General features: G+C 36.6%; 1 protein-coding gene across 5 annotated transcripts in view; it reads left to right on the top strand.

Annotated features, from left to right (window-relative positions):
* Window positions 1-27903, top strand: part of PCSK5 (proprotein convertase subtilisin/kexin type 5) — a 413713-nt gene that overhangs the window by 139513 nt on the left and 246297 nt on the right. For all 5 annotated transcript variants that reach the window (XM_032477865.1, XM_014562872.2, XM_032477866.1 and 2 more), the window contains exons 6-7: window positions 17213-17301; window positions 20974-21146. In XM_032477865.1, the coding sequence (XP_032333756.1) occupies window positions 17213-17301; window positions 20974-21146 (262 nt within the window). The remainder of the gene's footprint in view (window positions 1-17212; window positions 17302-20973; window positions 21147-27903) is intronic.

Consider the following 27903-nt stretch of genomic DNA (forward strand, 5'->3'; position numbering starts at 1 on the left):
ACAAACCAATGTAAACCAGTGGTCTAGACCATAGAAACCAAGTTTTGATGAGCTGTCACTGGAGGCAAGGTAGACATTATAGGGAAGGCTTCTGGAGGTGGTGGCATTTGACCTGGGTTGTGGAAAATGACTGATGGAAGGGAATAATGTTTACCAAATGTCTGTAATGGCTGGAAGTGTTGTGGTATTTGTGGGCTCCTTAAAAGTTTTGAAATAAAATGCAGCTTCCTATTTAGCCATTTGATTTTTTTGTTGTTGTTGTTAAGGAGAGAAGCCAGAAATTTCTTATTTTCCCTAGAGCTTCTCCTTTATCTGAAATTCAAATCTGAACATGTTTTTCCTCTATCTTCCAACCTTTTATGACCAAATCCAAACTCTAATGAGATAAGCAAAGAATTCATCATGTGTTCACCATCTTTTAGCCTCACCAGTTAACTTTTACTGCCTTATGCTCTAGTTTTAACCGGTTTTTACACAGCTCTCTGAAAATAACACGCTTCGTTCGTGCTGGAGACTGGTGAATAAGAGGCACTCAATAAGTGGTTATCATTCTACCATGCTTTGTGACTGTTAACTGTAAGATGTAATCTTGATATGCATTATGGTTATTACTAATTTAATCCAGTTGAAAGCTGAATTTCACTTCATCCCTGCTCTGTGGCAAATCATTGCCACCTTTTTTCCTTGAGAGAACTGGGGAAGGAAGAAAGGCCATGAAATACATGAAGAATTTAAAACCAGTGTCAGAAATAAGTTTTAAATGAACTTTAATTTGTTCTTATTCTAATATTCCAATTCTAAAATTGACCTAACTACCATTTTTGTTTTTGTTTCTGTTTGTCTTAACTGACTATAAATAGCTAATAGTTTAACAGAAAAAAGCTTCCCTTTATACAGAATGCTTGTTGCTAGTATTTTCCATAGATAAAATTAAGGCACTTCCATGTAGACTCTGAAAAACAAAGTGCAACTTGCAAGGAAAGAAAGTATTGTAAGTTACATGGGGCTGTGCTCATTATCATCAACTGATTCTTAATTCTTTGCCATCAGAAAAGAAATTATAAATTAATTAACCTTTGATTTAGGGTTTGTTTTTTTTTCCTATCAGGTGTTATGTGCTGGCCTTTCTTAAAATAAGAGAGTAAATCAAGTAGCATAAGCCTAAAAATATGTTTTCACTAAATAATTTTTAGGATGAAAAGAGGATTTAAGGGGCATTAGTGGTTAGTGCAACTTTTGAGATAATTCCTTTAGATATTTGAAGTCTAGTAAAAATCAGCCTCCTTCTCTTTCTGTCTCATACACAAACATCTCTCTTATTGTATTCTTATTTAATAACTATAATGTTAATCTTAAAAATTAGGGTCAAACTTCTTAAATATTTAGCATAACTAGGAAAGAAGCAAATCAGATGTAACGGGGCCGACTTAAGGAACAACTTCAGATTTAGAATTTAGCTGAAAAATTAGAAATAATCATCATAAGTGAGTTATGCATACTCAAAAAATAACAGTGGTTGAGGTTAGATATTTCTGGATGTGTTTATCTTTTATCAAAATGAGGAGATTAGAATTAATTAATGAGATGAGAAATAGACTCAGTGATATTTGGGGGGATACAAGCTACAATTAGGGAAGTGTGTCTGAGCAGCACAACTGTGAACATGAAAGTCTGGTGTGGGGAAACACACTAAATGGTTGTAGGAATAACCTGGGACAAGTCTTTTTGCCACTGGGAGATTTAATTGTTTCCTGTATATAAATTGGGGACAAAAAAATAGCTCCATGACTTTGTGAGAATTACAGATAAAACGCATTTCCTCGTATGTTCAGGATACTATATATAGGCCCTGCTCATCTATGTAATAGTTCACAGTATTGGCGTTCCTTTAGAGGTTTTGTCATCAGGAATGCCTAGTTGACATAGCAAGTGAAATGAATCTTTGACACTTTTCCTGTTATTTCTCTGGGGGAAATAATTTCATCCAATTTGAAACATTTATGTTCTGACTGTGCAAACAGGCGGGAGTGGTATCTGGATTTTTGGAGGGCCAGGAGGGTGAAATTCTCTTGGAAAAGCTAAATGGATTTCTGATCTAGGGAGATCATCTCCACACAATAAAACTGGTTATTTCGAGGGCCTTGTCAAAGTCAGATTTTCATAGTCATGTTTCAAAAAATTGAGGGGACCTTCTAAACCACTTCAAGAAAATTAATCAGAGTCTACTCATTCTCTGGAAATCACATTTCTTTTCCCATGCATTTGCTAAGAGGACATAGAAGAAGAGGAATGTGATCATAAATTTTGAAACAAGTCCTTAAGTTTACATGATTACTCCAAGGTTTTCTTGATTAAAAAGCCTTTTAACTCATTTAATTTTTGCATTTTATTGTATGACCTAATTATTGGATATGTAGCAATCTGTCCTTCAAAGAATGCCCCCAGAACTCATGCAAATACAATAATTATTGTGATTATGAAAAGAAGTGCAACAATAAAGTAGTGGTGAACACACATCTCTGTGTGTTCCTGAGATTACAATATGCTCTCCATCCTGATGCAAGAGAAAAGTTTTAAAACAGTGATTATTTCAACATTCTTGTTCAAAAATTTGATCTACCTTGTTTTCACCAGTTGGTGACTGGTTTCCATGGAAATGGAAATGGAATAAGCATTCCTCGTTTTAGATTCTCAGCTGCCCCATGCCAGCTGAGAGCTGTAAATGCCATTTGGTTAACAGCAAGGATCCAGAATTCTTCCATTTTAAAGTGGCAGAGGGAGAGGAAAAGAAAATGTTTGCCAAGTCATTTTGCTGTTCTCCCTTTGAAAAGGATACAGTTTTATGATTGTCTGATCTATTGACTGATGGTTATCGAACACATACTACATCCAGCAGTGCCTCTTCTGACTATTCAGTTTAAATCTCTTTTCCACCCTTCACAAAGTTCCTTACCTCATTGAGATTTAACTGGCCTGTGATCGCCTTCCTGGTTGTCCACCTGCTGTCCTAGTGATGGTCACTGAACAGGAAGGTGGTCAAAATGTTGCAAGGAGACAGTTTTGTGCTCTCAGTGATTTGAGACCTGAAGGGGGAAGAAATAATCTGTTGATAAAGGGAGTGCATGGTGGGGGCAGAAGTTGGAAAATGATCACTCTTGAGAGAGTGTTAGTTAATTTCGCCATAAAAATTTTCCATTTCTGAGATTGTCGCCTGTAACTACTACATTTTCTGGAACTGTTAGGTGGGAAGGTAATGAAGAATACTGTAAATAAATGCTTTAACACAAAATGTCTAAGTATCAATGGAGTTGTTTTGTTTTTTGAAGTCTGAAAAGTTGAATCAATCTGAATGCTAAAATAAAACTTGAGTAACATTAGCACATGTTTTCTTTTATATTCTCAGATGTTTAGATCCTAGATCAAGAAGGGATGAGACACTTGTTCTTAAATATCACCCAGTGCAGTTCTATGAACACACTTCTCTTGGGACATAAAGAATTTCTTTGTGTCTCAATGTCTACCATTAATAAAGAAAACCCGACCTAATGACTTCCAGCCATGGGCTGCCCCTGTGTCTCTAAATGTGGTCTCACACCTAGCCAAAAGCAAGTAGTATGTCAGCTAAGGAAATAAGATCCTTATCCCAGACTTAAGAAACGGCATGAATACTTCAAGAGAAATCTTGATGCTGATCATACAATTTAGAGCCTATCATTTTCTATTATCACAGTATATTCACGGGGGAGTATTTTCCTGATTGTCTTGATATAAACAGCTTGTGCATTCCAGTGACTTGAGAGAAAAATACTTAGGACGTGGAAAGGGACTTGGGTAAAATATACAGTGAAGGTCAAGATAACAAGCCAGTTCTGGTCCCGGCCGTGACTCAACCTCCATGACGCTTCTGCTCTCAAGAGTGGGGAGCAAGTTCCTTACTCGTGTGCTTAATTCACAGTCTTCCCAGTTTGGAGACTCAGTGCGTGAGAGACTCGTTATTGGGATAAATGGGTGTTGGGAGGAGTAAACACTAAAAATGAGCCCACTTAAATTGGGGCCAGAGTCTTGTAATGAACGATGCAAATGATGTTTTATTTTAAACAATAAAGCTAAAATGATGAAAAGACATGTAGTTTATTATCTAACAGAACATGCAGCTATAGCCATTCTTACCCCAAACAAAAATGAATCATGTAGTTTTTATGTAATATTATGAAATTTGAATTTTAGGAGAGTCATAAACGGACTCAGTTTATAAAAATCTTAATCGGTTTTTCCAAGGGCCATTTGGAATCATTTTATTGACAAATCATTCTCATTTAAAGCCACTGTCATGTCGCCAGCCTTGTTCCATTTTCACTAAATCTGGCTCTTCAGGATTCGCTTTCAACAACACTGAATAGCCCTCAGTGTGATTAAAGCTATTCTTAAGTATTATTTGCATCGATTGTATGCAATCCTGTGTCTTTTGAAAGTTCATTAGGCAATTGATTTGCTTGATTTGCCTTGTACTGTTTGCATTTTATGTTTACGCAGAGATAAAAAGTCCTGGCTGAAAAGGACAGGGATGCCTGAGTCGGCGGTAATTTTATTAGTAGTAGGATCATTCGTGAATCTCTCTTCTACTCGCTTAGTTAGGAAACCTGATACTTAAGGTACTAAAAAGAACCTGTGGGCAGTGATCCAGATAGCTTCAAAGGTGCAACTTCTGAGAATTTCTCTCAGGAAAAGTCTCAAGTCATCATTACTTTGTCCTGGCCCTGTTGAGTACGTGTCAGCCTGAAGATGAATGCATGTTCCTCCATAAATTTATGTGCATTTGCTGTTGTGGAAACACTAGGACTTGGTGGCAGGAGGTCTGGGTTCAAGTTCTTTTGCAGTAAACTGAATGTATTACCTTGGTCACTTCACACATAAGAATATCCTTTTCCTTTTGTATAAAATAGGAGTTAAAGTACGTGCAGTGCCAGATTATTGGAGAGGTCAAATTATATTAAATATGAGAACCCAGGTGAAATTATTTGGCAAACAATAAGTGAACGCTACCACCTTCATTGATTTAATGTCTAAACTGCAAATTGTATTCAGCATTTTTTCAAATGGAAATTAGACCAGTGGATATGTAAATGATACATTATATTTGTTGAGTTGATGAATTTACATAAAACAGTATTCAGTATTAATATCAATCATAGGAATTGGAGGTAGAAAAGGTAGAGCATGTATTTTTTGGTTCCCCAAAAAACATTAATGGCTATGACTGTATTTACCCTTCATGCCTAGACACCAGAGACTGGCAGTCTGTACTTTGCAGGTAAATCTGCCCAGTGACTCTGCCTAAGAATGGTTTTTACGATTTCAAAGGGCTTTAAAAAAAAAAAAGAAGAAGAAGAAGAAGAATATATCGCAGAGACTGTATGTGGCCCTATGAAGCCTAAAATATTTACTGTTTGGCCCATTACTGAAAATGTTCACCAACCCTGCTCATGAACAAAGGCAAATACCATCATAATAAAGACCCATCCCTTATATTATTTCTAAATGAAATATGACTTCTATGCTAAAATGCTGAATCAATAATTAGGGATTATGATAAATTATATGTTTGAGAGGGAGGGATTCCTGAATTGTTGGTTTCGTACTTCCATAATGTTGAGAACCTTCCGGTGTATGAGGACATGGCTCTGAAGAACGCTGCAGAGAGAACCAGGAATAGCAATTAATAAACAGAAGGACTGGCAGTTGCTTGGTGTGGCTGAGTTGAAATGACGGTAGCCCAGTGAATAGTAGGTGTTTGAACTACTTACCTGTATTCTAGGACCTCTTTCTCAGAGTGCAAAGAGACCCTGGGACCAGGCACCACCCACCTTCTCAGACCCCGAAGTATACTGTGGAGGGAACATCACAGGAAACTCTTGGATCAGACTTCTGTGGCCACAGTTGACTGACTGTGTTGCAGACAAATAGTATTATTAGATCATTATTTTAGATCATTATTCCTTGCAAAGTACGACTCAAGTCTTCAGAAGTGTTTTGACAGTTCATTCATGATGTGGAAGCAGTCTCAAGCAAAGTGAAGTCAAACATTTATGAGATCAGCTTTCCCTGTCAGTCATTAACAGTTTGAGCAAAACAAATATTTTTAGCCTATTTTATGGTGTATTGAATTGTATCTTTAACTGACTATTTTAGCAGAAGCAAATAGAAGCAGAACTTTACTGCTAAACGAGCATAGACTTGAGAATTATTGCCTGTTATTCAGGATTTCTAGGCCAGTGGAATTCATTGAAACTACATTATATTATATCTATTTTCCTCACTGTTTGAATCCTTAGTGACTAATGCATTCCTCAGGATGTGGTAGGTTCTCAATAAATATTTGCTGAATGAATGATTTAGAAAAGTTCCCTAATGATGGGCTAGGAAATCAGAGTAGTCTCATTACATACAGTTAACTAGGTCATTATGATATTCATAAAATGGGAGCTTACCTATATACAGGAGTCCAAGTGAAACTGAAATACTGTCTGTGTATGGTACATTCTAGCATCCTGGTCTCTTGTTTCTGCAACCTTGGAATTATTTATATGAGATGGTTTTCAGTATGCATTAGTAGAAGAGAAATATATATGGAAAGAAACAGACCACAAAAATCAGAATTGTAATTTGATACAGGTCATTATTTCTTTCATTATCTTTATAGATCTTTTCCCAGTCTATCAGCATATACACTCAGTATATGCTTCATATTTCATGCCTTGGTGAGTTCTAATTATGAAATTTTCTTTTAATGATGGTGATGCGAAATTATGGGAAAATCAATTCAGGTGTAAGGAAGAGAAAGTTGTTTTGATTGCATACCAAGCATTTTCATGAACACCAACCCCAAGTCAGAACTCTTAGAGCAGAAATTCCTGTAGCACTTTGTACGTAAACCTCGATGAGCATGTACCTCAATATGTGGTAATTATTTGCATAAATCTTACAACAGCCCTGTCAGAGGTCTTAGGTTGGATTGATCAGTTGGACTCATGGAACTCATTAGGCCACAAGTGGTACTTAGAGGGGTGGGTATAGAATGTACTAGTAGGGCAATATCAGCTGTATTTTTTCAGCAAGAGTGCTCCCCAGTCCCAGGACTACTTTGTGCTCATCTCCTGTCCCACCACCACACCCAAGTGACACCTCAGTTGTGCAAGAAAGAGCCACCGAGGCGTGTGTGAGACCACTTTACCTTGGAAGCCCCATGCTCTTAGGAACAATATTTTTCAGTAGCCTGTGAATAGAGCATCCAGGCCACACAAGGAGGGACACACTCAATTTCAGTGTCTACTATCAGAAGCCCAAAGCCAAGACTCCTCACCATGTGCTTATGGTCCTGGCCACAGGCCTCCCACTTCATGGTCACTCAGTAACCAGGGTTCATTTTTTACCAGAAGCAACATTCCTTGGTAGCTGACATTCTACCTTTATTAGATATCCAGGGGAACAGATCTAGAAAGTTAAAACCAAAGTAATTTTTCCATAGGTAAGGAGTACAGTTTTGTTCATTCTTTGCTCAGAATCTTTCCCACCCAAGATTGTGAGCACCACATTAGATTACTTAGCTCTTGTATGCGCCTTGCTTGAAAGATGCCTAGGACATAGGATGTGAATTATCTGGGCTTGAGAAAGGAATGAGGGAAGGTGGAAGGGAGGGTTGGGAGAGTTTGATATTGTTAATTAAAATATTCCTTGGTAGATACTTTGATAGTTTGCAAGAAAATAACAGCCTTCCTGACAGAGTGCATTGCTTACTTAGAAAGAAGTGTGATATTTCTATGTTCTGGAACTGTCGTCATTACTTATCCTGATAAGGCAGGCAGATGTCCAGTAGAAAAGATGGGCATCATGCAGCACCCTCCGATTCCAGGGAAGAGGTGGGTCCTCCAGACCCACATCTATGAACTTCCAAGACAAAACTCCTGACTACCAGCTCACTTAGAACAGACCTAAAAAGACTCAGCAGGAATCACTAATTTCTGAATGTTCATAGTCAAGGGGTAAGGGAAACAATTTCTCAGTCCTCCACTTGTGGTGGAAAATGAATCAGACTGTTCCCAAAGCTCTACACATGGAGTAGATCTAAGTTTCAATGACTAAACAGAACCCTCTGACAAGAGGTTAGAGAGCTTGGAGAGCAGGGGTGTGGGCTCTTAAGAGACCCAGTGGGGTAGGAACAGCATCGTGGAATCACTCGGGGACAGAGACAGGCATGGGCACTCTGAGCGCATAGAATTAAGTTCAAGTAACAAGTGGAAGACCAACCATGAAAGCAAAAAGAGGAGCCAAAAAGCATGATGAGGTGAATTTAGAGTATTAACCAGGGAGCCAACAAAAAGGGCAGCGTTCCACCATCGTGATTAGTGTATTTCATCAAAGGGATCACTCATACCCAAGTGCCTTGATGTTGTCAGTCCCTAAAATAAGAGCAGGAAGGCTGATGAAAAGCTGGTTACCATCTTGGTCAGGACCGTGTACATGCACATATACACACAACACACGAGCCTGCGTGGGTTTTGCTGTACTTCGTCATTGCATGCAGCACTGTAGCTGAGAAAGCAGCAAAAGTGAAGAACCAGGTTTTCTGATAAACCAAGCTATCTGTTCTTTCCTTCAGATGTGGGCTAGCATAGTTAACAAGGAATTCAGTTAACAGTGAATAAACCATTTTCCTAGGCTGGGGAGATAAGGACAGAGAGGAAATGGCAGAGGTGAGAAAGCACTTCTAAAACAGTTTATTGACCACTCAGTTTTATTTATTTTATTGTCAATATTTTGTGTTCTGACTGAAGTATTCTTGTTGAAGTACAACCAATATTATAGAAAGCTGTACAAATTCTTCAGACCTACAATGACTTTTAAACTTTAAAAATATATATATATAAACTCACAGAGTTTGAAAATTAGTCGAGGTCCCCCCCCGTATCCTTCACCTGAATTCCCCCAGTAGGAATAATGTTTGTAACTATAGTAAAATATCAAAACCAGGAAATTGACATTAATGCAATTTACACATCTTATTCAAATTTCCCCTGTTTTTACATGCACTCGTGTGTGTGTATATGTATGTGTGTGTCAAACTAACAATACTTTTAACCCTCCAAAAGAAATATTCTTTGGCTTGTTTTTAATACTTACTAGTCATTTACATACGATATATCTGATGCCAATTTTTAGTAGTGTCCTATTACTACCTAATATTATACTGTATATTTTTCATTTTATTTCCTTGCCTGCAACATATCTGTTGAAGTTTAGGGCAGTTGACAAATGCTAACTTCTATTAATTTCTTTAAATATTGTATATATTATTCCTGAGGGCCCAAAGAAGGAGTCACAATGTCTATTGTTAAGTATAAAAACTGTCAAAGTTTAAGTTAAAGTTCATGCTTAAGATTCTTTCATTATTAGGCTATGAAAGGATCTGTGACTATAATATTGTTTTGTGTGTCTGTTTATTTGTCATCGTCTTTGTCCAGGCTGCCCTAACAGAAAACTATAGACTGGGTGACTTAAACAACAAACCTTTATTTTTCAGTTATTTTTCAGTTGAGGCTGGGAAGTCCAATATTAAGGTACTGGTAGATTTGGGTTTTGGCTTGTAGGTGGCTGCCTTCTTAGAAGGTGACGGAAAAGAAAGGAAGCAATCTCTCTCATTTCTTTTCTTTTCTAAGAAGAGATAAGATGGACAGGCTCTCATCCCAACATGAGGTTACCACCCTCATGACCTAATTACCTCCCCTAGTCCTTGACTCCAGATATCATCACATGGTGATTGGGGTTTCAGTATGTGAAATGGGGGTGGGATAGACAGGAACAGTCAGTCCATAGCAGTTATTTTGAATGAGTTTTCCCGAGTTTCTTCCTAGTATAATAAAAGAAAATTTAATATTATTGAAGCCTTAGGGACTATGTATAATTGTAGTCACACCAGAAGCTATTATCTTAATTGTCTCACAAAAACTAATCACCAAAGGTGGACTGGGTGATTTTCTTCTTTTTAAAAATTTTAATTTACTTTTTTTTTCCTCGTATATGTTTCTTAAGCTTTCTGCTGAAGACAGCTTTTTTCAGCTATTTTCCCTTCTTCAGCTTTCATTTTTAAGATTCCTAACATTTCCTCCTTATAACTCAAGTTGAATAATTTATCATGGAGAGTCTATAAAATATATTGTCAAATATGTCTGTCATCAATAGTAATGAAGAAATAAAGTTGCCTCTACCCCACAAGATAAGGGAAGATAGCAAGCAAAGAAGTCATGAAATCTTGGCAATCATTCAAATGTAGGCCCCTTGCTTGGGAGAGTGAAATGGCGTTATATAAGGACCCAGGAGATCCAGATCTAGTCTTTGTCCTGTCATTGTGTATACCTTCCAATCACTGTCTGACGCACTAAACATTCTCATTTGTAGAGTAAGAGAAGTAAAGTCTGTTTTGCTTACTTCAGCAGGGTTGAAGTGAGAATCCAATGAGGTTAAAATACTTTGGAAAGTGGAGAGTGTGGTACAAACATAAAGTGGTAATATTATCAAGAACATGAGCCGTCAAACAGCAATTCTAAGTGGTACATGGGAGAACACCTCACCCACATCGCTGTTTCTTGCTTTCCCCTCCCTTTCTAACGGGGCTTTTGAAATAGATCCAAATGGAAGGTTTCCACGTAGATTTAAACAAAATCAAAATATGCCAAAGAGAATGGGCACACCAGATGTCAAAAGGGAATAGAAACAGTGGAGGAGGGGACGGGGGCACCATGCACTGTTAAAGATGTTTGTTCCGAGGAAGAAAAGAAATAGAAAGTAGTCTTTCTCCAACTTGCCATGGCCTGATTCTGTCCATGTATAACTTTGACTTTTAAGCAATGCAGTGATATCTGTAACGGAGACCTTTTACACATGACCTGATGTCTCTGACTCATTGCTGGGCTTACTCACATCTTGTCTTCAGATTCATGGTAAATCTCAAATGAGTTCGTATTTCCATCCCCGCTAACTCGTATGAAAGAAAAAGTTCACAAAGCAGTATGATTGGAGGACTTGGAGACAAAGCAAATAAGAAATTTAGGTAATATTTTACTACCTAGCAAGATGTAATAGACCACATGAATTTATATTTTAGATTCTCTTCACCTAACTTGTTTATGTTCACAGTATTATAGATACGCGCTAACAGGCCCTCTCTGATCTAATTTTCTATCTTTTCGATCATTCAGCCAGGGTAAAACCACGAGACCTATCATTATAACGGTTTATTGTTGAGGGTGTAACAGGTAGAAAACTTTCTTTTCCTGAGTAAGAGAAAGCAGTAGGACAAAGACAGACATGGTTTTTAAGTCAGATGCTCATTAAGAGCTAAAATGGTTTATTCAAGAAAAAAATTACATAAAACATCTTACACTTACTAGGGTCCTGGCAGCAATGACAGTATCCTTAAGAGATTCAGAGAAGTGATGCATTTTTAAGTCCTAGTTTGTCTAAATGCATTTTATTTCAGATGATGTCTAATTTATTCTTTTATTTTTATTTTATTTTTTTTTATTGAAGTACCGTCAGTTACAGTGTGTCAATTTCTGGTGTACAGCACAATGTCCCAGTCTTATTTTAAGTCACTGGTTTATGTAATCCTTATAAAATTTACATAATGAGGTTATTTTCTAGAAGTCTCAGGAAATATGTATCTTAGTAATATTGTGAACATATTCAAGAAAGCTAAACAGGTGACTCATTTTCCAAGGGAAATTATGTGGGACTTGTCTAGTAAAGTTCTTATTTAGGTGGATGTGGGTCAGAGTGTAATCTAATTGTTTTCTGGACTAAAATCTACTAAAACTTTCTTCTTATGCTGAAAATAATTTAAATGCTCATACTGTGTCATCTCTGAAGAAGCATACATCTGAAAAACAGATTTTGTCTGTTTTGTGGCTTTCATATTTAACTGACATTGTGAATGTACTTTTTGCTGACCCTTTGTTCTTTGGGAGAAGGAAGAAATTGAATCATGTTCACGTACTTGAATAGGTCATGATGATATCAATTGTTCTGTGATCTATTTTAAATCCATGTCAAAACAGAGTCCAACAGAGATATAAAAATAAAAAAGATGACTAGTACTTTACTTGAAATAATAATCATTGTCATCTGAAGAGTGGGCTGTTTACTGTAGTTGAGCTAGCAATTTGGACCCTCAATTACAGTATGCTGCAATGTATGACTTAACTGATGTTTAAAATATGTGTGTCAGCAGTAGAGTATAACTTTCCTGTCTCCCCAAAATAGTCCCTATATCATGATGTAGAGCCTTGTACAGAAACTGTTACTAGAACTGTTTTTATAAGGAAAATAGTCACTCTGTTCTTCACTTACATTCACTGTACATTACTGATGCACATAGTATGTGAAAGGCGTTATTGCATTTTAGAAATACAGAACCAAGTTACTTCTTCTATGTTTTAATAATATGGTAGAAGAGATACTCAATTAAACTCCCCTGCTACAGTACATCCAAAACTCCTGGGAGTATATTAAAGAACTTTTCAGCGCATGGTCGAGCTAATGGGACACCAGCAGTATTTCTCTGGGAAAGCTCAAATCTATAAACTAGGTGGGCAGTAGGTGGACACTAGGCATTTCCCAGGGTAAGTGACCAATCCCAGCCAGCCTGGAGCTGGATTTTAAAAAGTGCAGGGATGGCAGGAGACAAGGCCTTGGTCCAAAGGGCTGAGAGAGGATTTCTGCATGAAACAGAACCCCCGAGGCACTAGCTTCAGTACAGTAAGTATAGAAAAAGAAAACCTACACAGAGAGATGGAGGATGCATTTGATTTTCTCACCGTGGGTAAGAAAGTGGGAGAAGAGGATAAATAATTACCTTTGAGGATAACTAACTGTCTTGTGGAATTTGCACCTGTAAACCATATCACTTGTATGGCCCAAATTTTAAACTTGGTTGAACATATCCTGGTTGGTGTGGCCCAGGATAAATGGTAGAAGCGAATTTAATTCTTATTTTTTAAAAAATGCATTTCCCAAAGACTTCACAAAGGTAAAAGCCTAAACGATGGGATATCCTAAATGGACAATTCACCAATTACGTGGGAGAAAGATCACCATGAAAACAAGCCAGTAGGAAAAACAAGTAGAATTAGATTCACCTATTTAGAATTATTAGATGTAATGCATATGTATCAAGAAATAAACATCAGAAGGTATTTTTTAAAAAAACTGACTGTCCCAATTAAACAGGTGGATTTGAAAAAAGAACTTCAAAAAATAAAAAATATAGTAACTGAAAAGAATAATACAGTGAAATGATCAAACAGTCATGGCTGAAGATAGGATAAGTGAAATATAGGACTCAGCAAGTTACACAGAACACAGCCAAAAGAGAGAAGGATATGGGAAGGTGAGATTAAAGATTAAGATAGTGTGAAAAGTCTAATGTATGCTTAATTGGGATTCTGATAAGAGGAATCACCATAGAATGATGTAAAGGCAGTTTTCAAAGGTAGTACCTGAGGTTTCTGAAGATTTAAACATTAAACTGCAGGCTTAGGAATTCCAAGAAAGAATTTTTTTAAGTCTACACATATTGCATCTTAATGAACCTGCAGAATAGAAAAGACAAAGATCTGAAAAGCATCCAGAGAGATCTAGATTGCCAGATGGCTGATTTCTTACCAGAAACAATGGAAGCAAAGAAGCAGTGGAATGGTATCTTTGAAGTGCCGTTAGTATAGAATGCTACATCCAGTGAAAGTAGTTTTTAAGAACAACAGTAGAATAAAGTCATTTTCTGAGGTTACCGAAAGCCTCTCTGAAGAGTACATTTATAGAATGTTCTTCAGAAAGAAATCAATGATCCTGGAAGGAAATAGGAGCTACAAAAATCAACAGAGCAAAGAATGTCTTTATAAAACTAAACAAACATTGATTGTTTAAAATAGTAACAGTCACGGGTGATTTCTAGAGTTTAAAAATCCAATGTATAACTATAAATAGGGGGAGATCATGTCAAGAGGTGGATAATCAGCGTTAAAACATTCTTAAGTCTGTATTGTTTGGGAAAAATTGAAAAAAGTATTAGTAACTTCAGACTTTGTGATCTTAGATATCCATGATCAAATATCGAGGATAACCACTAAGTGATAGATAGAACACATAACATCCAAACTAGCACAGGTTAAAAAAAATACAGAAATGAATGTGAATATATGAATAGATACAGTCACTGTAAATGGACTAACTCTTAAAGACAAAGATAGCCTAGCTCCCTCCCCCAAATAACTATATTCTATTTATGAGACTTAACTAATATGAACACAGAATGTTTGAAAGTAAAAGGATCAAATGGTACATAATTTAAATGTTAACCAGATATCATTAATTTCGTTATTGCAAGAACCATAGAGTGTTACTATATATTCATAAACAATTTGCTTCACTAGAGAGACTTGATAATTCCATTCTAAATGCAATAAAAATTGATAGCAGTGCAAACAACATTAACAAATCCACAATGTGATGAACAAGCTTGACATAATGGAACAATTGGAGAACATACATTCTTTCAACCACGTGGAACATTTATAAAAATTGATCACATACTTGGCCATTTTCTGAGTCTCACAAAATTCAAACGATTGCTTCATAAAAATTATTTTATCATAAGGTAATTAAGTTACTGATATCAAAAACACAAACACCTGCATACTTTTGAAATTTTAAAATGGTACTTCTAAATAACTCATGGGGCATAGAGTAAACTAGAGCAGAATTAAAAACAGCTGTCCTATGATCCAGTAGCACTTGAATTAATTAATGATAGAGCAATGAAGTATAAGAACAGTAGCCTCATAAAGGGAATTTGACATTTGAATAAAAACAACTTACACCATGAAGTCATATGCAATAAAAGGCTAACGAAGAATCATAGTAAATAATTGCTATGCTCATGGGAAAATTAGTAGTTTAGCTTGAGGCTTACAAAAAAAGATTTTTTTTTCTTTTAAAAAGAGATCATTTTTCTGATGATTAAAGTGGTATAACCAGATATCAGAAGGGCAAGATGATTTTGAGTACATCAAAATTAAATGCCATGTGTGACAACCTAAAATTGCTACAAAAAAGATTGTTACGTTGGAGTCGTATTTGCAGCAGATATGATGGAAACGCAACAAGTAATTTGGGCAAAGGGCATGCAAAGGTTATTCACAAAACAAGAAACAGAAATAGCTAATAAATATTTGAAAAGATGTACAGTATCAAGTGTAATCAGAAGTGATAAAGAGGGGAAGCAACAAGGGATAATGTTCATGTCAGCTTGGCAAGGATGAAAAAGATTGAAAAGCTCACACATCAGGGTTTATATATGCAGGGGCTTGTCCAGATGTTCTCTCCATTCTTCGTATTGTCAGTTTGGCTTATGATCTATCTTTTTTGGTCATGCACAAAATTTTGCTGTTTTGTAGTAATATTTATCAGTCTTGCAGTTTTTATGAGGTTCAGTTATATTACTTTGATCTTCTGTTAACAATTCGACAGTATATTCTGTACTCTTTGATCCAGCAATTCCACTTTTAAAAATTTGTCCCAAGGTAGACATAAAATTATATATAGACAAGACTGTTCTTTGTAGCCTCTTTAATACTAGTAAAAACCTGGGTAAATTTCTAGGAATAGATTATGTTGCATGTATATACATGTATGTATATATAGCATATATATATACACACATACACACACATTCATATATGTGTATATATATGCCATTTGTATATGTAAATTGATTATACTTAAAAGAGTATATGGAATGATAGTAACCATTTAAATGACACACAGAAAGATACGCATGGCACTGCTAAGTGGAAAAAGCAGGACATATCTCTTCTGTATCACCTGGTATGCACCTGTCAGTTGTAAGCAGCACCTGTTTATAGCTGTACAGATGACAGTTATATCCCATGATGAGTGTGTAGAATATGCTGTAAAATAAAAAGTACTAAAGTAGAATTTGAGGGGCCTGAGTTTTAGTCACTGACTGTTTTTGACAGATCTCTTTACACCTCAGGGCCTCCTTAAGCGCCCTTATCTCTAAAAATGCAGGAAGGGAGGTGGGCATTGGACCTGCCTAGCAGTGAGAAGTACACCACAGTGGTTGTCGCACCCTCCTCCTGCATCCAGGACGGGCGTTAGTCATCAGTCCTGTTGTCTTTCTCTGGGCTGAGCCACGCCCCAGGATTCTTCTCAGCACACACGGTGTTAGGCCACCATTCCTAAGCAGGTTGTCCTTGGCGTCTGACACTTCTTTGCCATCCTTGGATAAGGTGATCTTTCTTAGAAGTCCTTTCAACTAAAAGATTTTTCTGATCAAAGAACAAATTATTTACTGTGGTGAGAAATAACAGGGAATATCTTTCAGAAAAATATTGTACTTTTCTGGCAGCCTCAGCTTTAAAAAGCAGTAAAAAGGTGAAAACAAACAGATGAAACAGATTTTGAGACTATATTAAGTAAAATATTTCAACATGTAATTGATATAAAAAATTAGTGAGTTGTTTTACGTTGTCTTTTCATACAAGATCTTTGAAGTCCAGTGTGATTTACAGCAATCCCATTTTAGAAGATAAATTTTCATTGGAGATCCTTGATCTGTGTTTGAATTTCCAGTTTAAAAAGTAGATTTTCATACCCACATTCTTAAATTTTCTAATAATTGAATTGAAATTAAAATTAAATAATTTTATTTATTTAAAATTAAACATAATTAAAATTAAATTTAATTAAAATTAAATAAAGTTAAAATTAAGATGAGGTCACACTAGCCCCATTTCAAGTACCCTCTTAGCCGTACATGGCTAGTGGTTACCATATAGGACAGCAAAAGTGTGGACAACACAAGGAAACAAAATTTTATCTTAGCTTTCAAGGAGAATTTCTACTTAAGAAAGTGAGATATCAAAAATAAACATACAAGACTGTAATTCCAAAACAGAATATACTTAAGTGCTAAAAGTTATGGACAGGGCAAGTGCTACTTGGGTAGGAAGTTCCGGAAACACCCACAGCTTGCTACCTACATTGTCCGCCACTTCGAAGTCCGGGTGGTGGCAAGGACATGTTGAATTTGTGAGAATGAGGTGTCTTGCTTTAGAAAGTGTGTGTGTTCTCCCTGCAGGCATGGGACCCGCTGTGCTGGAGAAGTGGCCGCCGCAGCAAACAACTCTCACTGCACAGTTGGAATTGCTTTCAACGCCAAGATCGGAGGTATGGGAAAGAAACTTCCACGGATAGAGAACCGAGCTAAGAACTCTCATGCTAACTGGTTTTCAGAACCCTTTTTGAACCAGAGACAGGCATATGTTTGCATAATAGTGTTTGACGAGTGCTAACAGCAAACTGACTGTGTTAACCAGTGTTATTAAATCCAGTTAAAGACTTCTGAGTGGTCCCCCTAACGTGTTGCAAACACAAGCATTTCTTTCTTTAAACAGGCATGAAAAAAAGATTGTCCAGTAGTGAAGGTGCAGCCATTGGCATCTGTACTGAACTATACAATTGGGACCTAGGTCAGAAAGAACTAATAATATAAATACCAGGTCATAATATCTCTATGGAAAGAAGCATTTTGGAATTCTATCGAAGCAGAAAATATTTTTTTTCTTTTCCTTAGGCTTTACAAAAAGTTCCTTTTAATTGGAATTAAAAAAGTAAATAGTAAAATCTCCTTTTACAGTCCCAGAATGTAGTCATACTGTTACTATTAATAATTGCAGATTACACACACACACACACAAACACACATACATGCAGACTTAAATATACATATGCTTACTACAAGGGCCCAACCAAAGCAGTATAAATTTAGACATTAATAGAAGCAAACCCTTACTTTCCCATTTACAGTCATCTTTGTGAGTATAGCCTGATGCCGCAGCCACAGACAAATGGAAAGAAAACATTGTAAGAGATGGTATAGATCCTATTGGCATCTCCTAAAGGGTACCGTAAGATGAATTTCCTGGAACCAGGCTGACATCCTTGATTCCACTATATTATTTGTTTCCAAATGGAGAACAGAGTTGGACCTAAAAAATGAAAATGATAGTCCTTTCTAGGCTAAGTGTAGACATTAGTGATGTGAAATAATTGGGGTATATCATAATGGTGCTAAGAATAGATTTTCTGAGATCATCTTGTGTGTCAGTCCTCAGTAAATTTGCCCTCTTTTTTCCTTTATTTCATCACAGATTCTTAAGAGTGTGGCAGCTTGTTAACCAGTAATTAGCTGAACTCTGAGAGCATCTGCTGTGTGTCAGGGGAAGGTTCACAGAGGAGTTATGGGAAGGAGACAGACCTCCTCTGAAGAACCATGAGGGTGCTGGAGGCTCCTGCTCTCCTGAGGATAGTCAGATGACTGGTGTCTACCAGGCAAACCTACTTACTGCCCAGCACACACACACTCACATACAGACACACTTCCAGGTCCCTGCCTTTACTCTTCATCACTAACCCAGCACTTCTGACCTGGAGGAAGTGAAGGGATGAACTTGTGAACCTCACAGATGAACTGCTGGCCTAGCTGAGCAGGACCTCTGAAAAAAAAAGAGTATATGACAGTGAGTGACAAGTGCCCTGTCCTCCTAAAAACAAGAAGATTGTAAATTATAAACGTAATCCCCTTAGACCCAAGGCATGAAGCCTTGCGGTTAGTTAAGTGAAGAAAAAGGAACCTTTCGTCTTTAAACTTGGGAAAACAAAATTCTTATTCATAATTTTTTGGTCAGAAAATTAGTATTACCTTCTAGGTATGATTCTTATCAAGCATTTTTTTCATGGACTTCACATAAATTGCATGATGCAGAAACTAAATTCACGTGTTGTGTAGATATTCCTTTGTTTAGACATACTGGTTAGATTACTTTGGAGTGCTTATATAGTCCAGTATTTATTTCAGACCTCCCTGTACTAAAATAGTTCCATTCTATGCTTTTAAATAGAAGGTAAGACTAGGAAGTAGTTCATCTTTATTTGGTAAAAACCATGCAGGTGAACTTTGAATATTTATGTCAAATCAAAACAAACCAATAGCTGCTAAGGACCCAGTATATGCAGAGCGCCCTGCTGGGAATTTTCCTTCTACAAAACAAACTGCCCACAAGCTTTCTAAGTACAGTTTCCATCCCATAAGTTTTAAAGAGACTTGTTCAAAACCTTTGCTCTCCACATCACCTGTTTATATACAGCTCCTTTCAACATACGTAAGTCTAGAGGAAAAGATAGTCAAGAGACGTAGCAACCAAATGCAATGTCTTCAGGGATGCTTTGGGTAAATTTAACTGTTGACTGGGTGTTTATTTCCATTATATTTTTGGAAAAAAATATTAAAGGATAGAGTGTCATAGCTGTCATGTAATTTAAAATGGTTTAGCCTATTAGTTATATTTTTAGATGAAGAAAATGTGGCAAAATGTTAACAGTAGTTGAGTACTGGCTGTATCCATGTTCATTGTCATTCTTTCTGTTTTTCTATGTTTATAGTTTTATAGTTAAAAGGTAAACATTTTTTAAAGTACAAAGATGTGTTTCCTTCAAGAATATTTTTATATTCTACCAGAATTCCCACCTCAAACCACATAGCATTTAAAGCTGTCTGATTTGAGGTTTTATTATTTAATCCTCATTTATTGGTAACCAATTAAAACTTAAAATCCTACCAGATAACAAGACTTTCCCATGGAGTAAGTTTGGGCTGTAAAGATACAATTTTAAATGAATATAGTGTCTCAGTGATGGTATTTAGGTTAGCTTAAGGAAAGATATGTTTGCTTAACGATTAGATTTTTATTGTTGTTATGAGTCTCCTAAACAAAAAAAGGGAAAGCTTGGTATTTGACATATAATTTATTTTTTAGTATCTTAGTGTCTATTTTTGCAACTTAAGGTTAATAATAAATGCCTATCTATCTGGTGGGAATACTTACATGAAAATTAATGAACATTGCCAAAACCCTTTGAGAATTGTGTGATGTGTTACGTGCACAGAGGGCATTCTCATTTATTATTTGACTTATAAATAACTTGGCAAAGAAGTGATATGTTAAGTTCACATCAGTCGTACAGATTAGGAGGTAATATTAAGTATGAAGGAAATTGGACTACTCTAACTTGGCAGCTCTCCAAATTTTGTAAGACTGCTGGAGTGAGAATGTTTTATACCAATTATGAGCACAAGTTATCTAATGAGAAATTTAGGGAAGATGGATTTCTTGAGACTTTGTCAAGTACTCACTTAAGACAGGAATTAAGAAGAGGGAGAGAATGTGGAAACTTAGAAAAAGAGAACAACGGATAAAAAAGTTTTTCAAGAAAATTTGCTCTTTTACAAGCAATGTAACTTCTTTCCCCACAAGAAAGCTTCAGAAAAATCTTGCCCTATCGTTTCCTGCTCAATTTTTTTTTTCTTTTCTGTTCTTTTTTGTTCTTTTTTTTAAATTGAGTTATAGTCAGTTTACAATGTTGTGTCAGTTTCCAGTGTAGAGCACAATTTTTCAGTTACACATGAACATATATATATTCATTGTCTCATTCTTTTCTCTGTGAGCTACCAGTAAGATCTTGTATATATTTCCCTGTGCTATACAGTATAATCTTGTTTATCTATTCTACATGTGCCTTTCGGTATCTACAAATTTCCAACTTCCAGTGTGTCCCTTCTCACCCCCCCTCCCCCCTGGCAACCACAAGTTTGTATTCTATGTCTATGAGTCTGTTTCTGTTTTGTATTTATGTTCACTTTTGTTTAAGATGTTCATTTAAATGTTGATAAAGTTTATTCTTTCCTTAAAAAAAAATGCTACGATTGAAATATGTCTTGGTCTGTTTGGGTGTCATACAGTTAAGCGTCCAGTAGAGTTACTTCCCCTTTCTGTCTTGAAGGAGTTCGAATGCTGGATGGAGATGTCACGGATATGGTTGAAGCCAAGTCAGTTAGCTTCAATCCCCAGCACGTACACATTTACAGCGCCAGCTGGGGCCCAGATGATGATGGCAAGACTGTGGACGGACCAGCTCCACTCACCCGGCAAGCCTTTGAAAACGGCGTTAGAATGGTAAGTCTTAAAAGCACCTTAACTCAAACTGTCGATTGGTGATAATTCGCATATGAAGTCATCTCTGAGCTCTAGGCTGAGCCGGTAGACAGGTTCATGGAGAGGGATGCCGAACCTTCAGGGGTCTGTGTTGTTACCTGTTCTGCAGATTAGCTAAGGGCTAGAGAGTTTCCTCTGATGAAAACAGAGGAGTATTTGGATGCTTAGATTTGTTCAAAGGAAATATTCATTAATATGTTAATACTCATCTGTATGTTAATCTTGGATTTGGAGAAATAAATTCTCCACTGTGAGACTGAGAATTGAAAATGTTGAAACTGTCCAGTTGGTGCTGATAGATCATCCAACAATGCCCTTCTGGGCATCTCCCTTGTGCAGTCTCTTCCCTCGCTTCACCTGTGTCCCAGGACAATTTGATTTTTATGGCTGTTCCTACATTGCCTAACCAGGCAGCTCCGGACTCATCTTCCTTGACTTTACTAAAAACTTCCTCCCCCCAAAACTGACCATATAATCTAATGTAACAAAATATCTGTTTCAAATTACAGATCTTAAGAAATGCTACCTTATTTGAATATAGTAAAAAAAAAAGGGGGGGGGGCTATATGTTTACAATCCTGAAAGGAGGAGAGGTCCACCAGAAGCAATTCCTTTCTCTTCCTTACTTGTGAATAGACCATTGAGTGATTTAAAGCATACATTTTTTTAATTAAGAAAAATTTTATTGAAGTATTATTGATTATAGTATTATAAATTACAGAGGTACAATATAGTGATTCACAATTTTTAAAGGTCATACTCCATTTATAGTTATTATAAAACATTGGCTGTATTCCCCCTGTTGTACAATGTGTCCTTGTAGCTTATTTTATACTTAATAGTCGGTACTTCTTAACCCTCTATCCCTATATTGCCCCCCCTACTGGTAACCTGTAGTTTGTTCTTTGTGTCTGAGTCATCATGTTGATGTTAGGCCATCAGTGATCGCAGCCGAACCTCTTTTTGCTTCCTCATTTCTTTTTACTTTGTAAGAATATAAGCATACTCCGCTCTTATTTTTAATTGAATATAGTTGATTTACAATCTTGTGTCAGTTTTAGAAGTACAGCGAAGTGATCCAGATGCATATGTATTTTTTCGGATTATTGTCTATAATGGGTTATTACAATATATTGAATCAGTTCCCCGTGCTATACAGTAAATCCTTGTTGCTTATCGATTTTATGTGCAGTGATTTGCATCTGTTAATCCCATACTCCTAATTTATCCCTCCCCCCTACGTTCCCCTTTGGTAACCATAGTGTGTTTTCCTGTGTCTGTAAAGCGTACTCCACTCTTTCTCCCCATAGGCACATGCTGCTTTCTCTGCAGTGTGCAGTCCTTGCCTCTCTCCCATGACCTACTTCGATACAGACAAATCCTATTTGACCATCGAACGTCAGCTAAACTATTACCTCTTCCCAGAAGCCTTCTCACTGCCCAAACTAGAACTGCGCATATGTGATCCCTCTCCTATACTTGCTATTCTCACTGGTGGCATGTATAGTCTTTATCATGTTGTGCTTTATATCAGAGTTAGTTTCGCCTGTATCTTCCTCACTAAATGGTAAGTTCCTAGAGAGCAGAACTTGTATTCTATGCATCTTTATGGGTTTACAAAAGCCATAAAGCACATTGAATTCTAGTGGGTACTCAGTAAATGTTTGTTGAATTTAATTTAATTTACTGCAAATTATGCTAACCATAGAGTTGTTATAAATTCAGCCCAGATTTGGAGCAGTGGAGTGCATGCATTTCATTAATGTAACGTAGCTGGAGGACAAATAATTATGATTCTTCCACCTTTGTGGGATTGGTGCTAGAGTTTTAATCAGAAGGCTGAGCTAGGCTATCTCCTGGTTATTCTGAAATAGATTGGAGGGAAAGCTTCTGCACTTATGTACTTTCTAACTCAAAGATAGTCTGTATTTGGTTAAGACATACTTTTATAGCTCTGTCAATTTTCAGCTACATTAGAGCCCTTTTAAACAAGAGAATAATGTTCTAAGTTGTTGCCTGAAATTTTCCTTTCAAGGTGCCTGAACACCAAATGAATGAACTCTAAGCAATCTGGTGATTTCATTACCAAAGCCTTGGACTGCAAATTATTCTCTCTCTCTCTCTGTGCCATCAATACAATGGTTATTCAAGTTAAATAAATCACGCTTGGTTCATATTTAATTTTCAAATTTATGTGCAGGGCTCTTCATATAATACAGAGCAGTCTGGAATTTCTCATTAAAATGAATATATTTATGTTAGTAATACACATAGCCTCATGAGTATACATATATAGAGAAAATGTCCTATATTCGATAGCTGTTATTAAATCAGATGATATGGACCAATGGTTTTCAAATGTCTTTTTGCTAGGGAATCTTTCATTCAATGGAAATCTTAACTGGAAATCTGATATATAAAACAAATACAAATGTGGTATGTTGGTTGAAGAAAAACAGAGTTAAGATTAGGCATAAGATCATCTGAGAAAACTATTCAAACATATGAGAAGATAATATTTTGAAATAAACAGTTATGAAAAAATTTATACTATACTCATCAGTTATAGAAATAACTCATGTCTATTACAGTAGATCATTACTATAATGATGAAATTAAAACTAGATTTTTCCCATCCAACTAGATAACCATTGGTAAGCATTATGGACTACATTTTTCCATAATTCTGTGCACATTCCTACACCAAAAGGTATCATATGTCTTTGCCTGTTGCTCTTTGCATCTAACCGTGGATCCTGGGTATCCTTCTGGGGCAACCCATAGGATAGAACCCATTTACTTTAATGTTTCACGATCTTTGGAGGGTGGAGAGCCCATAATTTATTCAGCATTCCATTGAGGCTCTTTTAAGATTTTAATCTGGAAAAACAAAAAGTTTTCCTTTTAAAACAAACCACTTAACTTTTAGAGTTTAGCTAGTAACAAAAGAAATAACTGTTAAAAATAAGAAATTATTCTGACTCCTAGCATTATACATCTGATGGTGGAAAAGCAACAATGACTTGTTTCGATGTGGTAAGATAGGCGTGAGAGGGCTTTTACAGGTTTAAAACACAGGCTGTGGACTTAGGTTAGGGCTGAGCCTAGGATTTGTAGTTTACTGCTTTCTGACCTCGTATAGATCAAATTACCTTTCTGCTTCCATTTCCTAATCTAAAGTAGGGCAATAACTGTACTTACTTACAAAAATGTCACAATTGCTCAGTGCATGTAATGCAGATAAAGCAGTTGACGTAATACCTGAAACATAAGAGGTGCTCAGGAAATACCGTATGTATTCATTTCTTTTTTCTGAGACAAGGTCATGTCCTTCCAGAAAACTTTATTTGTCCGTAGTCCCCCATTCTTTTCTCCTATACCATTTCCACACTGCGGAGTTCTAGATGATTCCATTTAGTTACTTGCAGTGGTAGATTGAAAATAATATAATGAAAGTCAGCATAGACTCTCTGAGTTCTGTGATGTCCTTTATTTTGTTCTTCCCATGTCTATACTTACCTTCAATTTTACTTGCCCGTGAAAGCACATCTTCAGTTTCATTCAATTTGTATACCAAATACATTTCGGTCATCCATGTCTGTGGCTTGAATTTAATTTACATTTTCCTAAGGGTTGTTTCTCTAAATATCTATGAATATATAATTTAATATTTTTAAAGGAGTACATTAGATAGTCTTTTCCAGGAAAAAGAAATCTCCCATTCTTCCATGATCAGGCATCAAGTGAGACAGTAAGTTGTATATTCTTTGAGATCATTTGTGTTCTCTACATTACATGTTGTCAAATATATGGAAAATATTTGGATAAATACTTTATGCTAAGTTAGGTTATAGAGCCCAATAAAGAAATAAATAAGGGAATTATTAGCTGAATGATTTAAGGAATGAGGGAATAAAATGACCATAAAATAATTCCTTCAAGTAACTAGCTGAAAACCCGTGTGGCCACCTGAAGTCACTCTGTTCTGTGGCAATTTTAACTACATCATCTACAAACTACAGGAATTGGAATCTCTTCTTTCTATTAAATTCAGTGAACTCCCACACTATTGATAGAGGAGGAAAGAAGACGTCTGAGTTTTATATATAATACATAAAAGTTTCGACATTCTAGCAAAAAGACAGAAAAGGAACATAGAAGCAATCAAGACTGTTTGCGCTTAGGAGAAAGGTTAGGAATGAAATTAAACTGATGACTCGGGGAGAACAGAACGGCTCTAGTTAGAGAGGACAGGGAGTCTGGTTTGAGGAGGTGATGTGTGAATGGAGACATAAATAATAAGAAACCAGCCAGGTGAAGACATGTGGCAGAGTTGTGCAGAAGGAACAACAAGAGCAAAGCACTCTGAGTGGAGAATGATTAGGGTGTATTTCCAGAACAGGATGCTCACTGGGGTGTTTGTGACACGTGACCAGAGGGCAGGCAGTAGGGGTTGGAGGCAGAGGTAGGCAGGGGCCAGCTCAGCAGGGCTTCTTAAAGTCTGGAGGGTGTTTGCCTTTTAATCTGTTACAGAAAGCTGTTGGAGGTTTTCAGCAGAGTAGTGGTCTGATCAAATACACAATTTTAAAAGATCTCTGCTGTGTAGAGAATGGACTGCGTGTGGTGGTGAGGGACGGGGAAGGCAAGACTGGAAGATTGAAATGGTCCAGAAAAGAGTTGATAATGAGTTGGATGAGCAATGCCAAGACAACTGGAGAGGCTGGTGGCAAGAGAAAGAAGTCTGTGTATCAGGAAATGTTTTCACAAAAGAAATAAGTAAATTTTGCTCAGGGAGTCCAAGTATTGATTGCGTCCGTTCCTTCTGCTTGCTAATTAAAAAACACAGCAAATACTGGATTTCAAAATGCTCCCTATTTGTTTGCTATAAGATAAGCATTTAGCCTAGTAAAAAGTAGCGGTTTTCAAAGACTTTGACAAAATCAGAATTAATTCAATTTAGAGCCCCTTTAGAGTTAATGTGCCAGAATTGCATCAGAGAATCTATGTTAAACAAACCATGCCACGATCGACAGCTTGCACTTTCTCCCAAAGACTGCACTTTATTTGATGCTAAGGAGCTATAAACTTAAATTCAAGAATTAGAGGTATATAATTTGGGCTGCATACAAATAATAAAATTAATATAGTACATTTAACATTTGCCAGTCACTCTTCTAAGCCCTAAAATAGGTAACTTTTAATCGTCCTAGTAATCTCATAAGGTAGATACTATTTTCCTAATTTTATAGAAAATAGATATTCAGCATAGCTAAAGAAGTCAGAATATGGGCTGCAAAGAAGTCTAATAAACATTTTTTACATGTTATCGTTTCTATTCTATTTGGCACATCTGACCACCTTCCTTCATCTGGGAACACGTACTCCAGCTTGTCTCCCATTACCATGGTGAATTAATTGCTCTTCTAGCTAAGTCCACGTCCTCCATTTCTTCACTGGACCCTGTCCCTTCTCACCTCATCAATGATATGGCTCAGTCAATTAGCTTTTCTTTCATCCCTCAAATTTCCCCCTCAGCTGTATTATTGCCATCCACTTATGTTCATGCTGCTAATTTTCATATCTCGAAAAAGAGAGAGGACAATCCATCTCTGGTCTCCTTGTCTCCTTCCAGTTACTGCTTCATTTTCTTTTTTCACTTTAGAACAAAATTTCCTTGAAACTGTGGTCCGTGCTTGCCCTCTACAAGATCTTTTTTCCCCATTATCTTGGGAAGCCACGGCATCAGGACCCTGCCCCATCCTTCCACTGAAGCTGCTTTTGTCAAGGGCACAGTGACACCCTATTCCTCTCTGAGTTCTCATCTAACTTTTCCAGGCAAAGAGGCTTGCCTGGTTTTTTCTCCCCAACAATGTAACACTCATGCACTCTAACCCTTCAGAACCCCTTGTAGGCAATATTTATCCCTCTTTCTCTGTATTATGTTTACTTACGTTGTTGATTGTCTCCTCCATAAAGGCCCCAAGTGTGACTGTCTTGTTCTCTACTGTATCCCCAGTACCCAAACAGTGTCTTGTACTCAGCAGCTGTTCAGTGAATGAGTGAATGAATGTATGAATGACTTCCATGCCAATTTGCTGCATGTACTGATTTCATCTCCTTAAGGATCACACTTGCATTGTTTTTGGTTAATATTTTGGAAATGAGCTATTAACATACCAGATAGTCTGGTGATTAATGTGCCCAGACTCTGGATTCAGACTCTCCTGTGGGTTCTAACACTTGACCTTGTTCAAGTTAATTAGCCTTTCTGAGGATCAGTTTGTTCCTCTATAAAATGGAGCTAAATGCTCATAATTACTTTATTGGACTATTGTGAGGATTGTATGATTAATGCCTGTGAAATACTCAACAGAGTTCCCAGAACATAGAAAGTCTCTAATTATGTTATGAATCTTACTCACTGTCAATCATTATCACCACAAAAAAGGCAAGAGTAATAAAAGTGAAATACTGTTTAATCATATAAAATATTATTAAAAGTTTTGATTGTTCCAAATCTCTGGGCTTAATTAATTTCATATTGCTGAATGATTCTTAGAGAAGGTACACATATAATCTTGAGATTATTAGTAAAGAATGGCCAAAATAAATGAGAGAAAAGACCTAAGTGGGTATTTTCTAAAGCTTTTCCATAAAACTCTAATTAATAAAATGCTAAAGGAAAGCAGGGCAGGGGGATAAAAGGATTTTTCTGTCA

This window comes from Camelus ferus, chromosome 4 (assembly GCF_009834535.1).
Source record: "Camelus ferus isolate YT-003-E chromosome 4, BCGSAC_Cfer_1.0, whole genome shotgun sequence".
Lineage (NCBI taxonomy): Eukaryota > Metazoa > Chordata > Mammalia > Artiodactyla > Camelidae > Camelus > Camelus ferus.